The 24031-nt window shown below is 36.5% G+C and overlaps 1 protein-coding gene across 48 annotated transcripts in view; it reads right to left on the reverse strand.

Annotated features, from left to right (window-relative positions):
- Positions 1-3896: 3896 nt before the first annotated feature.
- MLIP (muscular LMNA interacting protein) overlaps positions 3897-24031 on the reverse strand; it is a 263432-nt gene continuing 243297 nt past the window's right edge. For 39 of the 48 annotated variants that reach the window (XM_072832578.1, XM_072832573.1, XM_072832566.1 and 36 more), the window contains 2 exons: positions 13772-13825; positions 3897-4223 (listed from right to left, as the gene is read on the reverse strand). In XM_072832578.1, the coding sequence (XP_072688679.1) occupies positions 4218-4223; positions 13772-13825 (60 nt within the window). In that variant the 3' untranslated portion in view covers positions 3897-4217. The remainder of the gene's footprint in view (positions 4224-13771; positions 13826-24031) is intronic. The other 9 variants (XM_072832596.1, XM_072832584.1, XM_072832585.1 and 6 more) reach the window with 1 other exon arrangement.

Genomic DNA, 24031 nt, shown 5'->3' on the forward strand with positions numbered 1-24031 from the left:
GAGGAAAATATAAAACCAACTGGAACTGTAATTTTCAACTTTTATTTTTTGAAACGCTAAAATGTCATACTCTAAAACTCCTATTTATCCCAGGTTAGGGTCTGTCCTTCAACAAAAATTATTGTAGCGGTTCAATACATTTCTGTTTAGAGATTCAGCTCTTTTTCTGCAAGTAAAATCTGTGCTTAGTGGTAGGACTGGAAACTTGGAGGAAAAAGTACATATTTAAGTTTTCTCCCCCTTAGGAAAATCTGGACTTTTAAGTAATACTGTTACTTAATACTGTTACTTAAGTAATACTTAAATACAGTTTAAGTAATACTGAACAATTCCAAATAAATCCATTAGAAAATGTTTATAAGAAATTAAGGTGTATTCATTAAAGCATAAAATAAAATATAAAGAAGAAAAATGGATTTCTGGTCAAATAAATTGAGAATAACATTCTAAAACGTGAGGGGGAAAATAATGTTTAATTTTACAACATACCACAAAAACATAGAAAGCCTCCAACATGTAATATATATTTTAAATACATTCATGGGGTGCTTGGGTGGCTCAGTCAGTTAAGTGTCTGCCTTTGGTTAAGGCCATGATCCCAGAATCCTGGAATTGAACTCTGCATCAAACTCCCTGCTCAGTGGAGAGTTTCCTTCTCTCTGCCCTTCTGCCTCTCTCCTTTTGCCCCCATCACTGCTTGTGCTCTCTTTTTCAAATAAATAAATATATTTTTAAAAATTCAGTAATATTTCCTAATTATTATTCAGTTATTCCAAGGACTCTAGACTTGCTGTAAGCAAAACAATCTCTTCTTCTTACAAATGAAGTTATCCTCTCACACAGTTGATTTAATTTCCTGGAGATAAAGATTCTTTCAAACATGAAAATTGATGGCCTTCCAGTTAAAGAAGGATTTTTATTCTCAGTCCTAACTGCAGAATTTTCTGTTTGCCCAATAAATAAAATTCTGAAAATGTTCCCAAATTACTTAAGCTTTAATTCTTCTTTCTTATACATAACTTCAGAGACCATAAGGAACAATATTCAATAGACTTTCTATTTGTTCCAAACTGAAATATCACAAGAAAATAATAAGTCCTTTTAGGTTTACACAATGAAAAGTTAAAAAAAAAAAAGTTCTATAAAGAAAGATGTCATAACTTTGTAAAGGCTAATGGTCAAACTTTCCAAGAACTACCTGTTTCCTTTCCTCGAGTTGAATTAACTGTGAGACGTGTTCAACCTTGTACTCTTGAACTCCTCATGTAAATGAGCTCCAGCTGCTCATTGCAGTACCAACCAAACTAAAAAGAATCCAACGTTCATCCATGTTCTCCCCACAACCAACATTTACCCTTCCTGAACCCATGCTCTTAAGACTGATTTTTGCTAAGAAACTGAATCAATGAGTTAGACTATCGTGTTCAGATGCAGCTTGTTTTGGTAGAAACAACACAGTAGGAAAATTAGAAGACTCTGTTCTTGGTTTATCATTCACTATCTTGGTGACCTCAGTCAAATTACTTATGTGGTTCAAGTTTTTCATCAATGAAATGAAGCCAATTTCTGACAAGTGCATTGAGTTGGAGTATAAAAGTCTCTGAGAATTGGGAAAGTTAAGATGAATAGGACACCATTTCAAAGAAAACTCCCATCTTAGAAGTTGCCTTTAATGATGGTAGGGCCTGTTTCAAAGTTCAGACCTTCAAACGTAGAGAAGAACCCAGGGATATAAGCACCCTAATGTGTTCCTGGTGAGAATAAAAAATGGGTATATCCACTCAAAAGAGCAGTGTTCTGAAAGGATTTAGTCAAATTACGTACATGTACTCATGAGTAAACAATTCAAATCCTGGGTATATATTCTCCACAGAAATTCTCACAAAGATCAATAAGGGAGCATAGGTAAGGTTGTGCATCACGACTATACCTGTTATAAGAAAACAACTTGAAAGACCACCAATGGACAGGTGCGAAGGTGATATTGATGAAAGCATACCATGTAGCTATAAAGAAATAATCCATTTGACACCTACAGAACATTGTGAATAGAACTTAAAAACCTGGGTCCCTGGGTGGCTCAGTAGGTTAAGCATCTGACTCTTGATTTTGGCTCAGGTCAGGATCTCAGGTCATGGGATTGAGCCCCAAGTCTAGCTCCACATCAGCGAGGAGTCTGCTTCAGGTTCTCTCCTTCTCCTCTGCCCCTCCCCCTCCTCACTCTGTCTAAAATAAATAAATCTTTTTTGAAAAACTTAAAAACCATAGTGCTGGGTGAAAAAAAACCAGTATCCTTTACATGTCATATATATGCAGACAAAAATAATGCACATCTTCAAAACATAAGTAGAGAATATGCATTAAACACATAGGAATGTGTGCCCAGAGCATGGGAAGGAAAGACAGATATTGTTATAAAAGATAATCAATCATCTAATCAACTTATACATAGAAGGACTTACCCAAACTTATAATGGCAGTCTGCCATGAACTGGGGAGTGTGATTAACTCAACTTTTCATACCCAAGGTCAAAAAAATGAATGAATGAATGAATGAAATGAATGAATGGTTCAATAAATGGCTGGTCTTTGAGTCAGAGTATCTAGATTTGAATTCTGCCTCTACCACTTACTAGCTCGATTTAATCTTTTGGAATCTGTTTTCACAAATATAAAGTAATAAGTATAAGTAATACTTATACTTAATACTTAAGTATAATAATATAATAATATACTTAATATAATATAATAATATAATACTTAATATAATAATATAATATTAAGTATAAGTAATACTTATACTTAATACATAAGTATAAGTAATACCATTACCTACCTTCCAAGCTCATTGTGAGGGTTAGATTCAATTCACAGGAAGGACTTGGTATGAGGCCTGGCATGTGATAACTAATAATCTAAAGTGATGCTTCACACAATTTAGCAGGTTGATAGAGAAATATTTTTTGTCTGGGGGACAGAGATGAGCAGGAGCTTTAATGAGGCTCTGCTTGCTGCTCCTCACACACTAACGGAGAAGATAGGAGAGCTTTATACTTCCAGGTGCTGATCGACGACTGACAATACATCGTTCCAAAAATGACATGTGGAGAATGAGAAAAACCAGTTGCTCTTCTGTAGACCACTTTCCCTGCTTTGCTTTGGGCAGGATAATGGGGTGATGAAGCAGTGGTCTGAGAAAGATGTGGCTCAATCAGAGCTAGCTCCAAGGGAGCAAGGATTATGTGCAAGAAGTAAGTAAAGGAGCCATTACCAAGGCTCACCTGCTATCAGGAGCTCACTGTGTAGAATTGCCATGGTTTCCTGATTAGTGTGTATTACCCTAGGCTTCCCAGCTGGACAGAAGGCTATAAAAAGGAAACCCTGTAGACGAGGCTAGGACAGACTACTTGAGATGAAAGAAATAGAACATGGCCAATAGGGTGAGCATTGGTATGCTGGAGGGTGGGCTCTCAGGATTATGATACCAGTGTGGATTTGCTCTGTTGTCTTTACTGCTCATAAGATTATAAGTATGAACTGACTCTGAAGTAGCCTTCACAAGAATCATGTGACAACAAGATGTGAAAAACATCCCAACACCACTATGTTCAATATCACTGGGCTGCCCCCTAGTAAAGTCCTGGTAGTATAGAACCCAAACTGAACAAGAAAACTGTGTGAGTTATGTGAAACACCAACTTTCTCATGTTCAAGATTACCCCAGTGGACCCCTGAATATTAGCATCCCTGAAAGCAGGCAGGGGGCCCATTTTTTTAAAGTTGTTCATTTTCTTTACATGTAAAAAAATAAATACATCAAAGGGGAACTAAAACCTGATTCGGTAATAATGTATGCATTAAATAAAACTGGTGTTGAAAAATAGTCACAATCATTCTTCTATTTACCCATGATTCTTCTTTATTTGGCTGCTAAATTTAGGGACATGTTAGTATTGCTGTCAGCTTAATAGAAGGCATTACAGGCTCTAACAGTGGTGCGAGAAGCTGTAGATAAATCTTTCCTACACTGGGTGTTAGTAGAGTACTGCGGTGTTATATGCCTGCAGGATACTTTTTTTTTCCTTCCATTTCTGCACTGCAGTTGACAAAGGGAACACTCATACTGAAAAAAATCAAACATCCAATCTAGCAAGTGATTAGCACCAGCATTCCAGAAAACTTCAGCGCAGCCTGTGTTTTCAGCTTCTGCTCCAACTTCATTGCTACAAAAAAATAAATAAATAAATAAATAGATAGATAGATAGATAGATAAATAAATAAATAAATAAATAAATAAATGAAAGAAAATAGTAGTCAGGTCAATGAGATAATTAAAATTTCAGAAATACACCAAAAAATTTATACATTAGCATTCGGGCATAGTCTCATATAAAAAAGTATTTATAGTAGGACATATCTGTTTATTTTTCCCCTCAGGAGCTGTTTTCTTGTTACATAATAGCATAATAAAGACATGCAGCTATATCTTCACATCAGACTCTGATCTCTTGAGAGCTCAGCAGAGCAGCTTTGGCCTCATGCAAGTCGTTATGATGGCTTAGAGGGGCTCATGCCACCTTAAGTAGGTGCAGCATTGCCACATCCCACACATAAGCCCTCATCCGGTTAATCACTTGACTGCTTGTCCCACCCCTTCCTTGTAACACTGATGACTGCGTCATTCCCTAGAATGTAACTTCGCAAACAAGGAGGTAAAGTGGAATGGGACTGGAACATGTTCCAGCTTTTGCAAAATGCAACATTACAAAAGACAGAGACAGCAAATGGACATCCTATTGTTTTTGTCCTTGTTTCATATATTGATTAAATGGCTTTATAATGCTACTGTGTGGCACAGGAATGATTATCATAATTTCTTTATCCATCAATCTCTGCGTGTTCCTATTTGACGGGGTTAGACTCTCTGCAACAGAAGACATCAGCTTAACTGAGTGGATGGGCATTGGTAGGTTATACAAGTCAAGAAAGGAAGTTTAAAAGAAAGTATCAGAGATGAGGGCAGAAAAGAAATTTAGTTCTAAAACATCACTCTGATCAAACAATGTGATGGAATAGCAACAATGGAAGGAAATGACCATAACTTTATACTTCCAGGTGCCAATGGAGCATTCCAATATGGCAGGTGGAGAAGAAAAGAGGTCCGTTGCTCTTCTGTAAGCAAAACTCTCCCATTTTGCCCTGGGATGGATCAGAGGATGATGAAGCAAAGGGTAACTAACGCAGACAGGAAACCTGAGTATGCCATGGCCAAGCAGCTAAGCAGAATTGTGAGACATGGATACATTCTGTATCATTTAAGAGAAACTACATTTGTTAGATGAGAAGGAGGAAGTAAGGGAAAAGCTACTAAAATAAGAGGGTAGCTCCACCATTGCACTGGTATGTTCTGGCCACAGAAAACCAGCAGTCATGAAATAAGTAAGCTGCAGCCTGCATCATCTGGGATTCTCTGAAGCCTTAAAATAAAAAGAGGAAATGACTACATCGCATCTCCTCCTTTTCCTTCTAACAAATGAAAACTACCGTCTGTTTGATTTTCCTGAAAGTACCAACATTTGGTAGCTAATACTATAAGAGATTTAAAGCAATCATCATCCTTTAGCTAATGCTTATGAAGTGTTATGTATTTTATATGCTAAGCACTTGGTATGCATAAATGCAGATCTTCACCATTATCCCTTGATCTCATTTTACAGAGAATGAAATTGAGGCTCAAAAAGATTAAATATCATGCCCAAGGCCACAGCATTTGAAATTAAACCCTAGTCTGTCCAGTGTTGTCTATTTGTTTTTGTTGGTGTAGTCATTAGTTCGTCGTAGCCATATACGAAAACCCAGATTGTGTCTGGCTTGTAAATGATCAATTTTCTGTCATCAGAAGTATTTAAACAGAAGATGTGTAAAGATATAAGTGCAGACAGGATCATACATTCAGTAAAATACTGGACTAAATGTCCTCTGAATCCTTTTTCATATGTAAGATTTATAATTATATAAGTAATTAAGTCAGATTGAGGAGGAATAGGTAGTTCATCCTCTGTTGCCATGCTGGCAGTTCATCCTGAACCCACTGGCAGATCAAAGTAATGTCTGGCATCACAATTCAGCAGCTAGTTTGAAATGACACAGTATGCTGTGACAGGTAGAATCAGGATTTTCAACATTTTATGAAGTTTTTAGTTTCCTTTGCCAATCTCAGTACATAAGCCATTAAATAATGGAAAAAACAAAGGTCTAACATTTCAGAAAGATGAAGTTCATTAAAAAATACATAAATTCATATGTTTCAGATTAGCCTGCCCCCCACCCCCAGTAGCTAAGGCTCAGGATTTTATCACACTGCCAGTTGAACAACATAATTATTTTGGATATGAGAAAATACCAATAAGAAAGAACATAAGACATTTTTAAAAATCTTAATTTTGAAGGGACTCAAATTCCAATTTTTTTTTTATTTTGGTGAAGTTTGGATAATAAGTAATGTAGTGTTGTGAAACTTTAAGCCAATGTTACAGAAAGCATTTCTTAAAAGAATGTGCTATGTAAAATTTTATTTCCATTTTATACAAAACCATTCATGTATACTTTTCTCTGCCAAATAAAAGCAAAATGGTCTACATATGTGCCTTATAAGTATGAAACCAGACTTCTTGTATCCTGCAAAAAAGCCATTTCCAGGAAATGTATTCAATATTATTGCTGCATACTTATTGTTTTCTGAAAGATTTCATATATATTTGGGACATTTACATAACTACTAACTTTGGTGTGAAAACACAAGATCTAGTAGCAGAACTCATTTTCCAGAAACCAGAAGGTATAAAATGTTCAGTAATAAAGGATCCTATACAGGTAGACCAATAGAGAGAGAATATAGGTATAATGGATACTAGAGAGCAAAATTGAACCTGGGTTCAAAACATTTAACATCTTGATGATCTGAGCTCCAAATAATTATTAGCCCTGATCTTCTTTTGTTTATCTTGAAAAATTAGCACAAGGAGGAATGTAAGTCCATCTAGTTCCTGACTTTTGCTCAGCTTTACCATGACTCACAATATAAAACCCAACAATAAACTATTGGGATGACTTTAAAGGAGAGAACTCAAACTTGTTGAACCTCCACGTCTCCTATAGTCAATTCAAATGTGTCCCTAGAAAAGAAAAATAAATCATATTTGTGCCTTTTTATTGACAACTCAGAGTAAAACTTTCATATTGCAGTTCTGTCCATTGCCAACCAGATGAAAGAACAAATGGAAATTAAAAAGAAGCTTCATTCTCCTTGTTGAAATAAGGGAAGTTGGGCACCTGTATGGTTCAGTCAGTTAAACATCCACTCTTGGTTTCCACTCAGGTCATGATCTCATGGGTCATGAGATTGAGCCTTGCATTGGCTCCATGCTCAGCAGAGAGTCTACTTGAAGATTCTCTCCTTCTGCTCCTTCCCCTTACCCACCCCCTCTAAAATAAATAAATAAATCTTTTAAAAAATATTTTTATTTATTTATTTGGGAGGGAGTGTGCACAAGAGACAAAGAATACAAATGGGGGGAGGAGCAGAGAGAGAAGCGGCTCTTCACTGGACAAGGAGCTCTATGTGGGGTTTGATTCCAGGACCCCAAGATCATGACCTGAGCCAAAGGCAGATGCTTAACCAACTGAGCCACCCAGGTGCCCCTAAATAAATCTTGAAAAAGAAGAAAGAAAGAAGAAAGAAAGAAAGAAAGAAAGAAAGAAAGAAAGAAAGAAAGAAAGAAAGAAAGAAAGAAAGAAAAAGAAAGAAAGAAAGAAAGAAAGAAAGAAAGAAAGAAAGAAAGAAAGAAAGAAAGAAAGAAAGAAAGAAAGAAAAGAAGGGAAGCAATTTCCCTCCCTCCTTTGTATTTACTTTTAAACACTTGTCATTGTAAATACTTTCTCCTCCCTTGGTAATGTGTATGTTCTTCTGATTATTAGACATTTTGTCAGCTTTGAGACTCAGGAATTTCTTAAGGACTTTGAGAACCATTCCTTTGAATGTAAATGTCCAAGTGAGATAGCACCCCTATTTCCTAATTTCTGAAAGAGGGTAAGAGCCTAACTTTAACTGATACTTGGCTCCAAGTTGTAAAACTAACTCCTATCATTATGATATGAAAAGTGTACTTTTGCTTTGTGTAAAGCTGATTAACACAGTTGCCCCAATTGCCAGTGAACTATGTGTAATAAAGACTACTGCCAAATCTTCTTACATGTGGATGAATTGAATTATTGCTTATCTTGAGAACCCTCTATATAATGGGTTATATCTGCTTGCTGTATGAAGAATGAGATTTCTTCCTGTCTGTGCAAACTTTGTGTGTTTGTGATGCATATCCTATTCTGGTTTAATGCTTATTTAATAACAAGGTTACAAAGTTGTTTCCTTTCTCTACTATCTTTAAGAAGATGATTTCTGGATTGGCAGAATTTTTTAATTTTTTTAAAAATTTCTCCAAAGCAGGCAAGGGGCTTACAAGCCAAGAAAGTTATCTTGATGGGGTCCAGTGCTACCAAATCTATGGTAGGAATGTCCTTCTCTTTCTCATTGCCTTGTCTACCCGAATGCCTGGGCAGGGTGGCTATCTTCCAGGTGTTCATATTATATGTGTTTATAAGACAAATTTCCTCTGGCTCTCTAGCCAGTTGTCTATGAAAGCATATGAAATTCATTTTAATCAGCAGTTAATAATATCCAGATTCTAAGTTCTTGACTGAGATTACCCTGAACTCAGCAATCCAAGATTTATCAAAGCTTGATTTTGAGAAATAATATTTATGGGAAATTTCCTCAAGGGAACAGAGTGGGCTCATTTCTCTTGATAATTTCATTTTTACCCTTTAATCAAACCAGAAAATGAGAGTGCCTTCCAGGGACAAGACACTTATATTCTCTTCCCTATGTTCTCATCTGGAGAATAAAGATAAAGGAACAAGATGTGTGTCCCCTAAGATTAGAACTTTAAACATCAATCGAGGTTCTGGAATTCAAAATAAAATGAACACAAAATGCTTACATGCACCACGGCAGCAAATCAGTCGTAGTCACCTTGCTAGCACTATTGTTATCTGGCCAACTCAAATATTTATCAAAAATCTCTAAAGAGAAGGAATGAGAAAACAGGAGAAGAATTTGCCTAGTATGTGTTTATGGGCAGCTGGTGAATCATTAGCTCTCAAGTTGTGTTAATAGCAAGTGGATCCCAAAGGTCAGAATCAACTGCATCTAATCATGTTTTTGGAAATCAATTGACCCTCAAGTTAAAATAGGGCTAGAGCTGCATGTAGCAGGCGATGTGAAGAGCAGTAGGCCTGATTCTATCTCATTCCCCAGTATGACTTTCACAATTAAGCCTGTGGAAAGAGAAGTGGGTTATAGAGTGGTTGTGGATCAAAGAGTTGCTACATTCACAAGACATGATGAATACAATCAGAAATAATTATTGCTACTAGAATTTAATTTCTTCTAAGTAATTCTACTCAGAAATCATTACTTCAGGCAGGGAGTTTGCTATAAATTAGATGGCGTTATACATACACCTACTTTGGAAATTACTGCATTGCTCTGAACCATTGACATATATGAAAGTGACCTTCTTTGAAAATTGATGAGGTCAAATAAATTATTAGGGATTTCATCTGCTTATATGAGGGTTTATCATTGAGCAAGTATTTTTTAAAGGGCTATACAAAATGCTAAATAAAATATCCTTTGGAATATAAGCCCCCCATCCAACCCCCTACACTCAGCTTGTACCAAATGCTATCCCCAGCCCAGCCTAAAGATTTTCCAAATTTGTGTGAATATCAAAGAAAACAGAAAGAAATATTAGGTTTTACTAAGAAAATGCAGTGACTCTTACATAGAACAGAGCTCTCAAAATTAACATACCAGGTTAAAGCACGTGTTAACTCTTTATGATGCTAGACAGAAATATGTGACCAATTTTTTCTTAATTCAAAGTATTCCCTGAAACAAACTTCTCTATGGGTATCCTGATTTTACTTTCAATTTTTTTTTCTGAGATTGAATAACTCATTTGCTTTCCTGGACCATCAAAAAAGGAGCTAGAATTTGAGGAGCTCAACTCTTATTGCCCATTTGCATCACCTGGAAAGGTTTTCAAACAACCAATGCCTTTACCCGCCTCCAGAGATCTTTGATTTAATTTGCCTGGAGTGGAACCCTGCTACTGGAGCTTTTTAAAAGTCCCAGTGGATTCTAATGCTCAGCTAGAGTTCAGAGCCACTGAACTAGATTATAACTGGAAATGTTGTTTTGAGTTAGTTCTTTGAAAGTGTGAATCATATGATTTACAAAAACAAGGGACAAATCAAATTAGATAAATCTGAAGTCTGTTTGTTTTTAAAGGAATTACAGAGCAAATTTTAAAAACTAATATCTACAAATAACATGTTTGAAAATAAGAGATAGAACTCTGATAGTAAGAAAGACAAACCACTATCTTCAGGAAATGAAAGAAAACCAAGGATGGAATTCTGAAATCCAGACAAGATTCCTCCATAATTCTTTATTTGCAGTAGATATATAACCAGAGTGGGTTATTCCTCAGGCCATAGAATCACAAGAATAGAATTGTTTGGGAGCGCCTGATTATGGGTCTGCCTTAGCTCAGGTCATGATCCTAGAGTCCTGGGATCCAGCCCCGCTGAGCAGGGAGCCTGCTTCTGCCTCTCCCTCTCTCTCTGCATCCCCCTTGTGCTCTCTTTTTCTCTCTCAAATGAATAAATAAAATCTTAAAAAAAAAAAAAGAATAGAAATGTTTTATAAAAACAGATCTTTTTCTTGGTTGGTGCTTTGTAGGTAAATAAAAACAGAGGGTTTGGGGACAATATACTGGTCAATATTGCAGTGTGACCACATATCATAAGGAGTTGTAAAAAGTTGTGCCAGTATTACTTACAAGAAAAATATAGCACAATGGAAGCATAAAATGGCCTTTGGCTTAATTTTTTACATATCTTCTAATACCAGCAGTAATTCACTATCTCTCACAAATATTAAACTTCAGACTTTAGAGTTTTTTAATGTTATTTCTCACATATTCCAAACCTGAGGTTGAAATGATTTTTTGTTAATCTTATCCAGTAGCTTAATTTTAAGTTCTGTCTCTAGAATTATGATAATTGGTGCAAAAAAATGCAGCTATGACATCCAAGCTATTCTTTTTTGCAACACACTCAAAAGTTCTTAATTCAGCACTTATTATCTGAACTGGAAGGCTTTGTTATTTAAATAACCAATTGATTTTCTATTATTGTGTAGAAACACTCTTATTATTGTAGAAATAGCGTATGTGAGTTTGAGCCAAAATTATTATGTTTGAAAGAGAACATCTGATTGTTATTTCTTTTTACATTCATCTGAATTGTGTAAAATTTGGGGGCGCCTGACTGCTTTAGTGGGTAGAGTATAGGACTCGATCTCAGGGTTGTGAGTTCGAGCCCCCTGTTGGGTATAGAGATTACTTTAAAAATAAATAAAAGAGCTCAGATGACAGAAGGAATGTTTAAAACTTAGAAAATTAGCCTCTGTAGGTTACTAAAGCCAAGAACCTAATTAATCAGTGACAAGATATGCAGAGCAAGGTGTTAAGTCAATGGCTGAATAGGAAAATTACGAAAACACTCACTGAAATGTGTTAAATTTATTTAGTCATTCTATTTTTGGACATGATTGTCCAATTTTCTTTCTTTTTTTTTTTTTTTTTTTTACTATTACACAGTTTGCCACCATCACACTGGAAGGCCTAGCACATTTGATAGAGAATTAATGTCTTTAATATATAAAGGGAGTTTACAATTCAATAAGAAAAATATTACCATACCAGTAGATAAATGCATGATATATTGCATAAGCAAAATAGACGAAAATAATAGAAAAATACAGAATTTTTAAAAATGCAAATAAATATGAAAAACAATTTCCCCTTTTAAATTGTCAATATTTTAAAATGTGATTTTAAAAGGAAGAAAGATTTAGGGTGCCTGAGTGGCTCAGTCCCTTAAGTATCTGCCTTTGGCTCAGGTCATGATCCCAGGGTCCAAGGATCCACCATAGTATTGGGGGGTCCCCACTCAGTGGGGAGTCTGCTTCTCTCTCTTCTTCTGACCATCCCCTGCTTGTGCTCTCTTGTTCATGCTCTCTCTCTCTTTCAAATAAATAAATAAAATCTTTAAAAAAAAAAAGGAAGAAAGATTTAAATAGTACAACTAGAGATTTGGATAGAGAGCTGGACAGAGTATGGTAGAGTTCTTAAGAGCATAGGCTCTAGGCAGTCAGATATGGATTCAGTTCCAGATGGAGCAGACTTCCCAGCTATTTCACTTTAGGCAGTATACTGACTTCCCTTAGACTCAGTTTCCTCATCTGTAAAATGGGAATAATAGTACTTAACTTTATTTTGTGAATATGAGTAAAATAAAGCATATAAAATGCATAAAACTTCTTAACATATAGTAAGCTCTCAATAAATTGACAATTATGATAATTCTCAACACTGGCAAGAGTACATGGGGACAGCTGTAAAAACACTCCTAGTGTGAACTGCTATATTTTTTTAGGAATTCAATTCAGCTATATGTATTAAAATTTTTCCATATGTCCTTATTCATTGAACCAATAATCCTATTTAAAAATAATCAAAGATGTGCTCAGGGATATAAATCCATACCAATTCATAACACACTTTTATAATTTAGTGACTAATGTTATAGCAGAGAGCCACATGGTCTCATATAATAAAGGTTTTAAAATTTGTAGCAATAGGAACATTAGTTTATGAAAAGTGGATATATGCTCTAAATTGTAGAAAAGATGCTTTGGAAAATGTTACATCCTATTTGGAATTTTATCATTCCTACTTCTCTTTTGTATTATGCTTGTTTTTCCTAAACTTGGAGGCTGCAAAATTGACCACGCCTTTTTGCAAGGGTATCTGAAATTAAAGCATGAGCTCTCTTGCTCCCTTCTGAAAGATAAGCTCTTTAAAAATAACTTTTTTTTCCTCACATTTGCCACTTTGAGAGGATGTAGAAGAAGAAAACATTGTTCAATTATGCTTGCTCTTGATTAACAGAAAATTAAAAATTCCTGTATAGATTTTTTCTTTGCCTCTTTGGTATAGCATTTATAAAAACATGAAAAAGTTTTTAAATTTATTTTTTGTCAGCTCCAATGTGAAAGTGGCTACACATTTGTATGAAAATCAGAGGCTATGCTTCAGCTGGTATGGTTTTGCCTAAATGCCACCTGATGTAAGCAGAATTTACCAGGAGATTGGGGAACTAAGCAGACATTCTCCAGTGAGCTGAAACTGGGCCACCAGGAGATAGATACTGGGGTCTGACTCACAAGACCCACCATAAGTATTATGGGACACCCTTTGACTTTGAAGAGAACTCAACAGGGTTTCGCATATGAATACAAGGTGGAAATCGCACATGGGGTAGAAAGAGCTGGTTTGTGATCAAGTTGCTACCCACATGAGGACCTTTAGAGCCACCTTCCACATTGAGAGGCAAGAATTAACTTACTCAACCATCAGGGCTTCTGAACAACACAAAGTGAGACAGTGAGTTTTATTTTTTTTAAAAAAAGAAGATAAAAAGCATGATCTTATTAATATTTTTCTCAAAATAAGATTTATTTCTACAATCTAATAGCACATGGAAATGGATAACTATATCTCTAATTGTATCTTACATTTACCTCTTTGGAATCAAGAGTCTCATGTTCAGGGATAGCCACCATTGGATGACTCAGCTTCATAGAAAAGATGTCCAGGACATGATCAGGGGTAGAAGTGAGGAAAATAAATGTTTAGATTTTATTTCAATAAATAAACAATGGCATACGTATATTATTGCTGATCATAATAGATTCTTCCAAGTATAAATATTTGATTTGAACTGACTTGTTATTAAAAACAAGGGAAGCTATTCTTGACACAGAAAAAAAATTGGCAGTGGTGAATACTTTGAGCATAAGACCACATCTTATTTATCTTTGTGTCCCACATAAACTCTAACAGTGTTTGGCATATAGTATAGACAGTTATTGTTAATTGAATGAATGAACTGTTAAAACACACTGACAGATTTCAGAGAGAGGAGACAAAGCTATATTTAAGTCTCAAACCTCATAATAGGCCTCAAACTGAAAAGCTCCAAAGCAAAAGAAACAAATCTTGCTCAGGCCCACAGTAAATACAGATGCTCCTATAGATGGTAAATGCTTACTTGGAAAAGCATTGTGCATTATTGCAAACGTTCATAATCTTGATGTACAAGGACTTCATAAACATTGTAATCTTATAGGATATGTTGTTATAATGTAACTTACCACACAGGGACATTTTCACAGAAGAGAGATTTTTTGCTTCTCTCAGAATTTGATTATCACATGGGTCATCTGAGCATTATACATACACTTAAACTTATTAAGATAGAAGAAATATATAGATAATGCAAGAAAAAGAGAGAGGCAGCATAAGGGACCCAAGTACATGAAGAGCAAGGTAGAGCTATCATTTGTAATAAATCTGTTTGTCCCCAACCCACCCTTCACCATCTCTCCTTGTCTGTCTGTCATTGTTCTGGGCAAATCAGAAGTATGAAAATAAATGCCCAGCTTTCACTCTCAGGAGGGTCCTGATTCGATAAGTAAATCAGTAGAAGAGCACCTACTTCCTAATCCTCCAGTAAAATTCAGCAATCGGGCCTTGGCCCCAGGACCATGCCAGCACTGGCTGCTGGGAAGACCATGGAGGTCCTGCTTCACATTTCTTCAGGCTTCCCTCCCTCTGTGCCAGCAGATTTTCAAGAATGAAGCCTGCTTTTATCTAAAGTCATAGCTTCACTAAATCCCAAACATTACACTCTGTTCCCAATTATGAAATCCTCTGGGTATCATAACATCAGGACTTGTAGCTGCCTGAGACCATTGCTTTAAATAGAAGCATGATCTGGCTCCAGAGCCAGCTAGAGATCTAAATAGCATTCCAGAAATCAGCTGCAAGTTCTTACTTTTTCTTGTTCATCAGGGTCTCCTGAGATCCCAAGCATGGCCCAGGACTGGACCCTATGTACTATTTCAAACCTTAGACCCAGGTAATTGTCCTGGAGGCAGCAAACTCTTTAGCATAAATAGGCTAAGTAGTAGGGTAATTATATAAATCATCAGAATTTGCACAATGTCAAATTATCATTCTCCTAGTCTCCTAAAATAGAATAGGATAAATATCATAAAATTTTAAAATGTTGGAACCCTTCCAATAAAATGTTCAGCTAAGATTGGAAAAGTAATTGAGCAATTATGTAATACCTATTTTTACAACCCATTCCTTCTTTCAAATATAGGTAATCTTTCATTTAAATCCACTTCATTTTAATCTTGAATTTCAAAAATTGTGTGTTAATTACCCTAATCCACAAAAGAGAACAGAAAATGACTAATCCTAATTAATTGGTAACCCCCAAATCATTTACATTTGGCTTTGGAATGCTTTCTTCTCTTTATAATTTTTTTCATAGTAGGTTTGCCTTTGTATTATCCTCAAACTTACTAAAAATGTAAAATAAAATGTGATCTTAATACCTTTGAAAGTTAATAGATTTATCCATAATAATTATATCCTCATGCGACAAATTCATCACATGCATTTGTTTAGTTTTCACAACAATCTGGTGAAGTGAGCACTAGTATTACCCTGTTTCACAAATGAGGAAACCAAAGCACAGAAAGGCAGAATGACTTATTTCAAGTCCAGGACTAGAGGCAGAGCCATGATTAGAATCTAGGATGAAAGTTCCAGGCACTGTGCTTCCAAAGCAAGGGTGAAGTAGTAATATGTCAAGAAATTACTCAGGAGACAGGATGGGGTGCAGGAGAAGGGAATGGTGTGTGCCATTTCACAAAAGAAATAGCCACATATTAAAGGCATGAGTGGCCCCATTTAGAGGTCGGAAGTATCATGAGTGCCTGGTGTAGCTATGAAAGGCCACACTGGAGACGTTTACAATGAAGCTTTTGTGTCAGATGAGGAGTCTGGCTTCACTCTCCAGGCATTGGGAAACCACCAAAGTACTTTAAGCAAGAAAAGGGGAATGTGTGATGAGATTTTCATTTCCAAAAAAAAGTCTATTTGTCTGATTTGCAAAATATGGAAGGTGGAGTTGGGGGAGCTTGGAAGATTTAAGTAATTTGAGAGAAAGAATAAAGAAGATTGGGACACCTGGGTGGCTCAGTGGTTGAGCACCTGCCTTCAGCTCAGGGTGTGATCCCAGAATCCCAGGATAGAATCCCACATTGGGCACCTGCTTCTCCCTCTGCCTGTGTCTCTGCCTCTCTCTCTGTATCTCTCATGAATTAATAGATAAAATCTTTAAAAAATAAAATAAAAAGAAGGTTTAGATTAAAGCATTGCCTTAGAGTATGGAATTGACTCAAGATTTTCCTGGTGGACACTAGAGGCCCTACTCTCTAGGATGAGCGAAGCAGCATCAGGTAGACATTTCAATATGTTACTGATTAAGGAAGACACACTGAAGCACTGGAATAAATAATGCTGATATCTCTCCTGAATGGGGAGATTTTATAGTGCATGAGGGTTAGAAATGCTTGTTGGGGGATGAGGACAATAAAACATGGTATGAAAATCTTCTCACAACCAGAATGAAGACAATGAAACTAAAACATTAAAATAAATTCTATAGGGGTGCCTGGCTGGCTCAGTGAGTAGAGCAAGCAACTCTTGATCTCAGGGTCGTGAGTTCAAGCCCTATGTTGGGCATAGAGCCTACTTTTAAAAATAAGATAAAATAAGTAAATTCTAATTAGGGGAGTGGCATGCTATCCAGAGAGTAGGTGTATACTGAAGGACAGAGTTATCCAAGCCTGTTTATTCGGTAGTAAGTGTTCTTGAAAGGGAATAACTATTATTCCTCAAAAACAAAACAAAACAAAACAAAAAAACATGGAAAGTTACTAATTTTATCATCAGAACATCATTCAGCATAGGAGAATCAGCAAAATAGAAAGCTCAGGTGAAATGAAACAAAACATACTTTTCCCTGAATGAAAACTCATGTCCCAGATATTGTATAACAGATTAATTGGACCTTCGTTCACTCACTACTGTTGGATAATCAACAAGTGATAATTTGAATAAAATGTTCAGTTGATTTTTATTATGCTCTTGATCACAGCTGCCACCAAACTAATATAAAGCCTTGTGAAGTGCTTGTTACCAGTATGGGGCTTTCTCATAAATATCTCTGCTTCTCCCAAGGTAACTCAAACTTCTTTAACAAAGACATATAAATGCCCTCAAACCAGCTGGGAAAATGAGAACCCCGATGACTAGAAAATAAGAAAATATGCAAAATGGTTAAATCATTTCAGTAAGTCTTGACTCTACATAAGAAATGGAACTCAAAGCTCTAGCTTTGGTGAAGGAGCTCTCCCTCTTCCGTGAAGATGAGGCACACTTTCTTGTCTGCCAGAAATTATGAAGCTGAGGAAGTGTTGCAAGAAACGTTAACATTTTAAAATTGACAAGAGTGCTACAAATGCCTTCAGAATTCAGCCCTTTGGAGGGTGTGTAGGTGGCTCAGTTGTTTAAGCATCAGCCTTAGCTTAGGTCATGATCCTAGGGTTCTGGGATCAAGCCCCACTTGGGGCTCCCCTGCTCAGTGGGGAGTCTACTTCTGCCTCTGCTCCTTGCAGTATCGCGCCCCCCCAGCTCATGTTCTCTCTCTTTCAAATAAATAAATAAGATCTTTTTTTTTTTTTTTTTAATAATTCAGTCCTTTGGGATTGCTTTTTGCTGAACCACATCTTCTCGGAAATCTTCACTCCATTTGTCTTTAGTAAACTATACCTTCTACATCTGTTTCTCCATCTAGGCTTGTGAGTCATTCAAACTACAGTACAACCTTCCTAAGAACATCTCTCAAAAATAAACGTGACAAACTGTTGTAGCACTACTGACATAAAATCATGTATTTCGTAAGTGTAACATTGCCATTAGGAGAGTATAAGCCTTTGGAAGTTGGGCAGCCCTGGTGGCTCAGCAGTTTAGTGCCACCTTCAGCCCAGGGTGTGATCCTGGAGACCCTGGATCAAGTCCCACTTTGGGGTCCCTGCATGGACCCTGCTTCTCCTTCTGCCTGTGTCTCTGCATCTTTCATGAATAAATAAATGAAATCTTAAAAAAAAAAAAAAAGCCTTTGGAAGTCAAGTGGATTATATTTTATTCATTTTTTAGGCCTTCAGCACCTGGCATGGAACTCATTCAGCATAAAATACAACTAAATGATTACTGGGTAAATAAATGAATGAAAGAAAGAGTGAATGAGATGGCTAGAGAAAAGATTTTTTGACTTGCAAAATTAAAGTATTCTGAATTAGTGAAAAATTAGGATGTGTCATTGCATACCTAAAAATCTCCTCATTTATATGAAATTTTGCAAATGAGGGACTTTGGAACTAGAACTATTGCATACATGTGTTCTCTTTGACCCTTGCAATTCTTTTGCTGAAAAGGTATTGAATTGAGCTATCAGTGTTTGAGACTAATAACGCTCCATGCAGGTTTGTGTTCCTGCTTTCTCTTGAACTACTTAAATATCTTGCAAAACCTGGCCTGCCAACATCTAGATTTGTAGAGCATCCTGACTGTATTAGATAGAGCTGAAGGTCTTCACGTCAACACTGCTAAGAGGAGACCAAAAGTCAGAAGTCACCTGTTACCATGCTTATCCTTATATAACTGGCTCACTTCACTTGTTATGGGGATCTGCCTGGCCAAAGAAAGAATTTTAGTTTTAATCTCTCATTTACAACATATCTCAGTGCACAGGAAACACCTACAGAGTCATTATTTTTATATTCTGACACCGTTGGTCTAGAGAGGGGCCTAAGACCTGCATTTATAAGTGGCTTTCAGCTGATGCCAATGCTACCACAGGTTGAGTAGTGAGCCCACAGCCACATTTTTTTACAGATTGATGGAATTGATGATTTTCAAATATTTATCTACTCATGACTGAAATTAAGTACATTCAAAATGTCCTAATTAACCAAGTTGTATTGCAGTCATATAATTATATAACTTACCACAGTCTTTTTAATTAAGAACCTGCTAGTGTGCCAGACATGTTGCTAGATTTTAGGGATATAAAGGTGAACAAGAAGACATTGCCCCTGCCCTTGGAGAGCACAGAGTAGTGGGTGAGACAGATATTTATTACTTCATCAGGAATATATAGAAACAAACACAAAACAATGTTTTTAGGAAGTAAAGATCAGAGGTCTGTGAGGATTCAAAACATAAATCTGACCTGGTCTAGGAAGAAATCTCTTTCCAAGAGACTGAATCTAAAGGATCAGTGTCCTAGTAAGGAGAAGGGGTACGGGGAGTGAATATGGGGTTAATAGCTGAAAAGAAATTACTCACAGGCTGATGGGAAGATATGGAGAAAATTCAGAGTGCATGGGCACAGAGAGTCTGAAGAACATCAGGAATGAGGCTGAGCAGGGATTTTGCATGCCCCGACTCCACTTATGATGTAAAAGAGGAAGCCCTTCCAAATGCTTAAATGAATGAAGACTATTCAATACTGGTTTGTCTCATTTCCTGTAAAGACTTCAAACTGCTGGAGGCTAGGGCTCATCACACTCTAACACTTGTGCACCAAACACTAGCTGATCAACTTCATTGCTCAAGAGTCTATGCCTTGCACAAAACATGGCAGTGCTCCAAGTTTTCCCTTACTGAGGGCAGTTGTGCTATGAGGAAAAACCTGCTCTCAGTGGCAGGCTAAAACATGGCACTCCTACCCATGTGCCATAAAGAGTTCATCTGCATTAGCTTAAAATATTTTTTTTAAATTGTAGAACATCAGTAGTTTAAATATCTATTATTAGAATTTAAGGTGCAGAATCTATTTTTGGTGATGCCCAAAAGTTTTAAAAATTTGCCCATGCCAGGAGTGGAGCGCCTGGGTGACTCAGTCACCTGAGCATCTAACTCTTGGCTTCGGCTCAGGTCCTGCTCTCCAGGGTCTTGGGATCAAGCCCTGCCTTGGGCTACACACTCAGCATGGAGTCTGCATTGAAATTCTTTCTTCCTCCCTCTTCTTTACCCTCTCCTCCTCCTCTGCTCATGCTGGCATTCTCTCTCTCTCTCTCTCTCTCTCTGAAATAGAGAGATAGATGATAGATAGATAGATGATAGATAGAATCTTAAAATAAAATTAAAATAAAATAAAATAAAATAAAATAAAATCTTAAAAGAATTTGCCCATGCCAGGGATGCCTGGCTGGCTCATTCAATAGAGTGTAGTAACTTTTGATCTGGGGGTTATAAGTTCAAGCTCTGAGTGTAGATATTAATTAAAGTCTTTTTGTTTGCTTATTTTCTATACCATTAACTCCCCGTGTGTGGACTTAGGGAACATCACTTTGTCTCTGGGCTTTGGTTTCCTCATATTAAAATCTGGGGCCTAACTAGATGAGTTCTAGTACCTCCTCTACTTGGATAACTTGGTAGGTCTGTGTAAGCACAACTCTGGTAACAAAAAAAAGCTCTTTGTTTTTAGAATCTTTGTTTTAGAGCCACAGTTGAGATAGAAGTTGTTGCCTCTAGCAATGATAAAAATGAACTATCCATAGAATCTTACCTGAAATCCTTAATATCACTTCTTAGCTGTGACACTTGCTTCTTGTATGAACTTCTATAAATACTATTAAGTTTCACAATATCCCTTTGTGTATCCCCTCAGTATTATATACTCAGTTGGAATTTGGCACATGTTCATTGTTTTATAAACCCAGAGAAAACTTGCTATTAAGTGCTGATCATTAATATCCTTATATTGGAGTCTAAGTACCAGTAAGTCTGATACCACTGTAATACCAGTAAGAAAACAGAAATTTTCTGCTCTGATCTTTGTAATGAGTCTTTCAAGATCTGGCTGAAAATTTCCAAAGTATACTGTTTTTTTCTTGGTCTTTTCTCTTTCATCCCAGGAGGCATGGATTTGGGACAGTTAGAATTCCTTCCTTTAAAGACCACTTTCTAAAGAGCAGCTTAATGGATTTTTTTTCTCATCTACTCTGGGTTCAGCCTGTTTCAAAAACAAGTACCACATTCTTGTGTTTATCCACATTTTTCATCTAGAGTTGCTTCTTTCTCAACTAGAAAACCACTTCTCTGAGGGGATTAACTACACCATTCACTTTTTGCATTGCACAGCTCCCAGGTTGTAATGAAAATGGAACAAGGTCTATATTCCAATACGATTTTTGGACTCAAGTTCCAGAAAGTGAAATTGGAATTGACAAGGAAGCATATTTGTTCTATGTCCTTCCTCTATCCTTCAAGTGCACAATTAGTTGCCTGGTACCACAGGCAAAAAACATCGCTTTCAATTTTGGTCAATATCGTACTAACACTAATACAATCATAAACTAAATGTCTCTTTCTCCACAAGAGATAATGTTGGTGGAATATTTTTCTCCCTCTCCCCCTGTTCTTTCTTTTCTATAGAATATAAAGGCTATTAGCTATTTTATCCCAATGGGACATACAATAGAAAATAAACAGCTCGGTATTAAAACAGCCTCTTAAACACTTTTTTCAATTCCTGCCCTGATTTAGTCTCATCCCAGCTGTTCCTAATTTGCAGCCAGTTATCCCAACTTGCAAAAAACCTATCCCAGAACCCAGGAGCATGTCAACAGATGTCAAGTGATGTATTACAAAATTTGGAAAAGTGTTTTTTAAAAAGAGGAACAGGCACAACTGTGATGGGGCCAATCTGTGCTGCTCCTGATCTCCAGAGACCCCCTACCAGACCCCAGTCTTCTCTCCCCTAACACTACACTGGAGCCCCATCTTTGAGAATGTAAGTGGGAGGGTTGAAGGGGGACAGGGTGTGTGAATGATTAGGAGGCAGATAAGTTGAGGACTGTCTGACTATAAGACTCAGGAAAGTAAGAATCCCTGTCAGAATCTCTCAGAAATGGCTGGAATCTAAGACCAAGCTGCAGTAGGCACTGAAGGAGCAAAGACCTGGAGCAAGATGGTGGGTAGAAAGAGGATGTGCTGACAGTTTCAAGGTGTTAGACATGATGAGAGTGGTAGGAAGAGCTCACATCATTCACAAAATGTATGAAACAATATATGGAAAGATGGAGGAATGGGGTCCAACTACAAGGAGGTGGGGCAGACAGGCTACATACAGGACTAGCCCTCCACTTACAAAAACCTCATCTCTAGTGAATTTATCTTCCTTTACTCCTTACTAAAGTTCCCCACAGAACCACATCCTAACAACCATGGTTGGTTTTTTTGTTTTTAAGATTTTATTTATTTATTTAAGGGGTGAGGGAAGAACATAGAGGGAGAGGGAGAAGCAAACTCCCTGCTGAGCACAGAGTCCAATGTGGGGCTTGACTCTAGGATCCCAAAATCATGACCTGAGTTGAAGCAGATGCTTAACTGACTGAGCCACCCAGGTGCCCCAGCTGTGGTAATTTTATGTAAACTTCAAACTATAATAGGTATAGTATTTACTAGATATAGAAGCCTGAAGAAAACCCCTATGCTATGTTATATTTGTTATGTTATGTATGTTTTGTTAGTAGGTTTCAGTCATTCCAAAGACTGAGATTTCTTTTTAAATTAGTATAAAAATGCTTATAATACTACCAAATTTGTCTAGGACTTCTATCACCTAGAACTTGATAAACTGTTAAAATGTCATTGAAACATTGAAGTGTAAAATATATTCTCAGGCCTACAAGGCTTCAAAATATTTACCAAATACAGACTGCCTTAAGAAACCTTCTTGGTTCAGGACTCAAATAAGGAGAGAAATAAATGCAAGAAGATACAGCAAGAAATACAGGAAGGTAAGATACTAAAACACTTTTGAGTAAGTATGGTATCACAGTGAAAAAAAGCAAAAAGCCAAGAGAGATCACAGAAAAGAAAGAAAGGAATTATAACTATAAAATGCCAGAAATGAAAATCTAGAATGGAATACATCAATGTGATGAGAGGTCATGGAGGAGCCAAATGGACTTGTCTTACTTGAAAATTTAGATACTGATAGGGGTATATGAACATGAATGTGGATCCCAAGTTAAGGGCAATCATAACTACCGAATAGGATAAATCACTTTTAAACTAATGAACTAAGACCATATTTCTTGGATGGAAAACTAGAAAGAAAATATGAGAAATTAGAGTAATGGAAAATGTAAAATAACTTGACAATATCAAGGTCATATAATGAGATAATCTCATACATTAAGAGAAGTCTCTTAGGTACCAATACAAATCAAGATCAGAGAATAGATAGTCAACAAAAGATACATATACAAGAAGACATAAAAATTGAAAATAGAAAGAGGGAAAGATTTATCTATACAATATAAGCCAATATGAAACTGGAATAGCAATGTTATTATCTTTAAAAATGGGCCTTAATAAAAAAATTATAAGGGACAAGAAAAGACATTAAATACTCATAAAAAAAAGTCAAGAAGATATGACCATAAACATATTATCTTTTTTTAAAGATTTATTATTTTTTTGAGAGAGGGGTGAGGAACAGAGGGAGATGGAGAGAGAGAATCTGAAGGAGATTCCCCACTGAGCTTCCGACATGGGGCTCAATCCCACAACCCCAAGATCATGACCTGAGCTAAAATCAAAAGCCAGATGCTTAACCAAATGAACCATCCAGGTGCCCCAAACGTATATTCTTAATAATACAAAGTATTGAGAATTAGTGATTGACCTCTAATTCTTTGAGACTAAAGTAGAGACCTTATACTTCATCTTAATACCTCAGTAGAACTAAGATATTGTTTCAGTGTCCAGTGGAAACTAAATAAAAATTTTTAAACAACCTGAGGAAGGATCCAACCCCACAATCATGTCTTCCACAAAATATT

This window comes from Canis lupus, chromosome 7 (genome assembly GCF_048164855.1).
Source record: "Canis lupus baileyi chromosome 7, mCanLup2.hap1, whole genome shotgun sequence".
Taxonomy (NCBI): domain Eukaryota; kingdom Metazoa; phylum Chordata; class Mammalia; order Carnivora; family Canidae; genus Canis; species Canis lupus.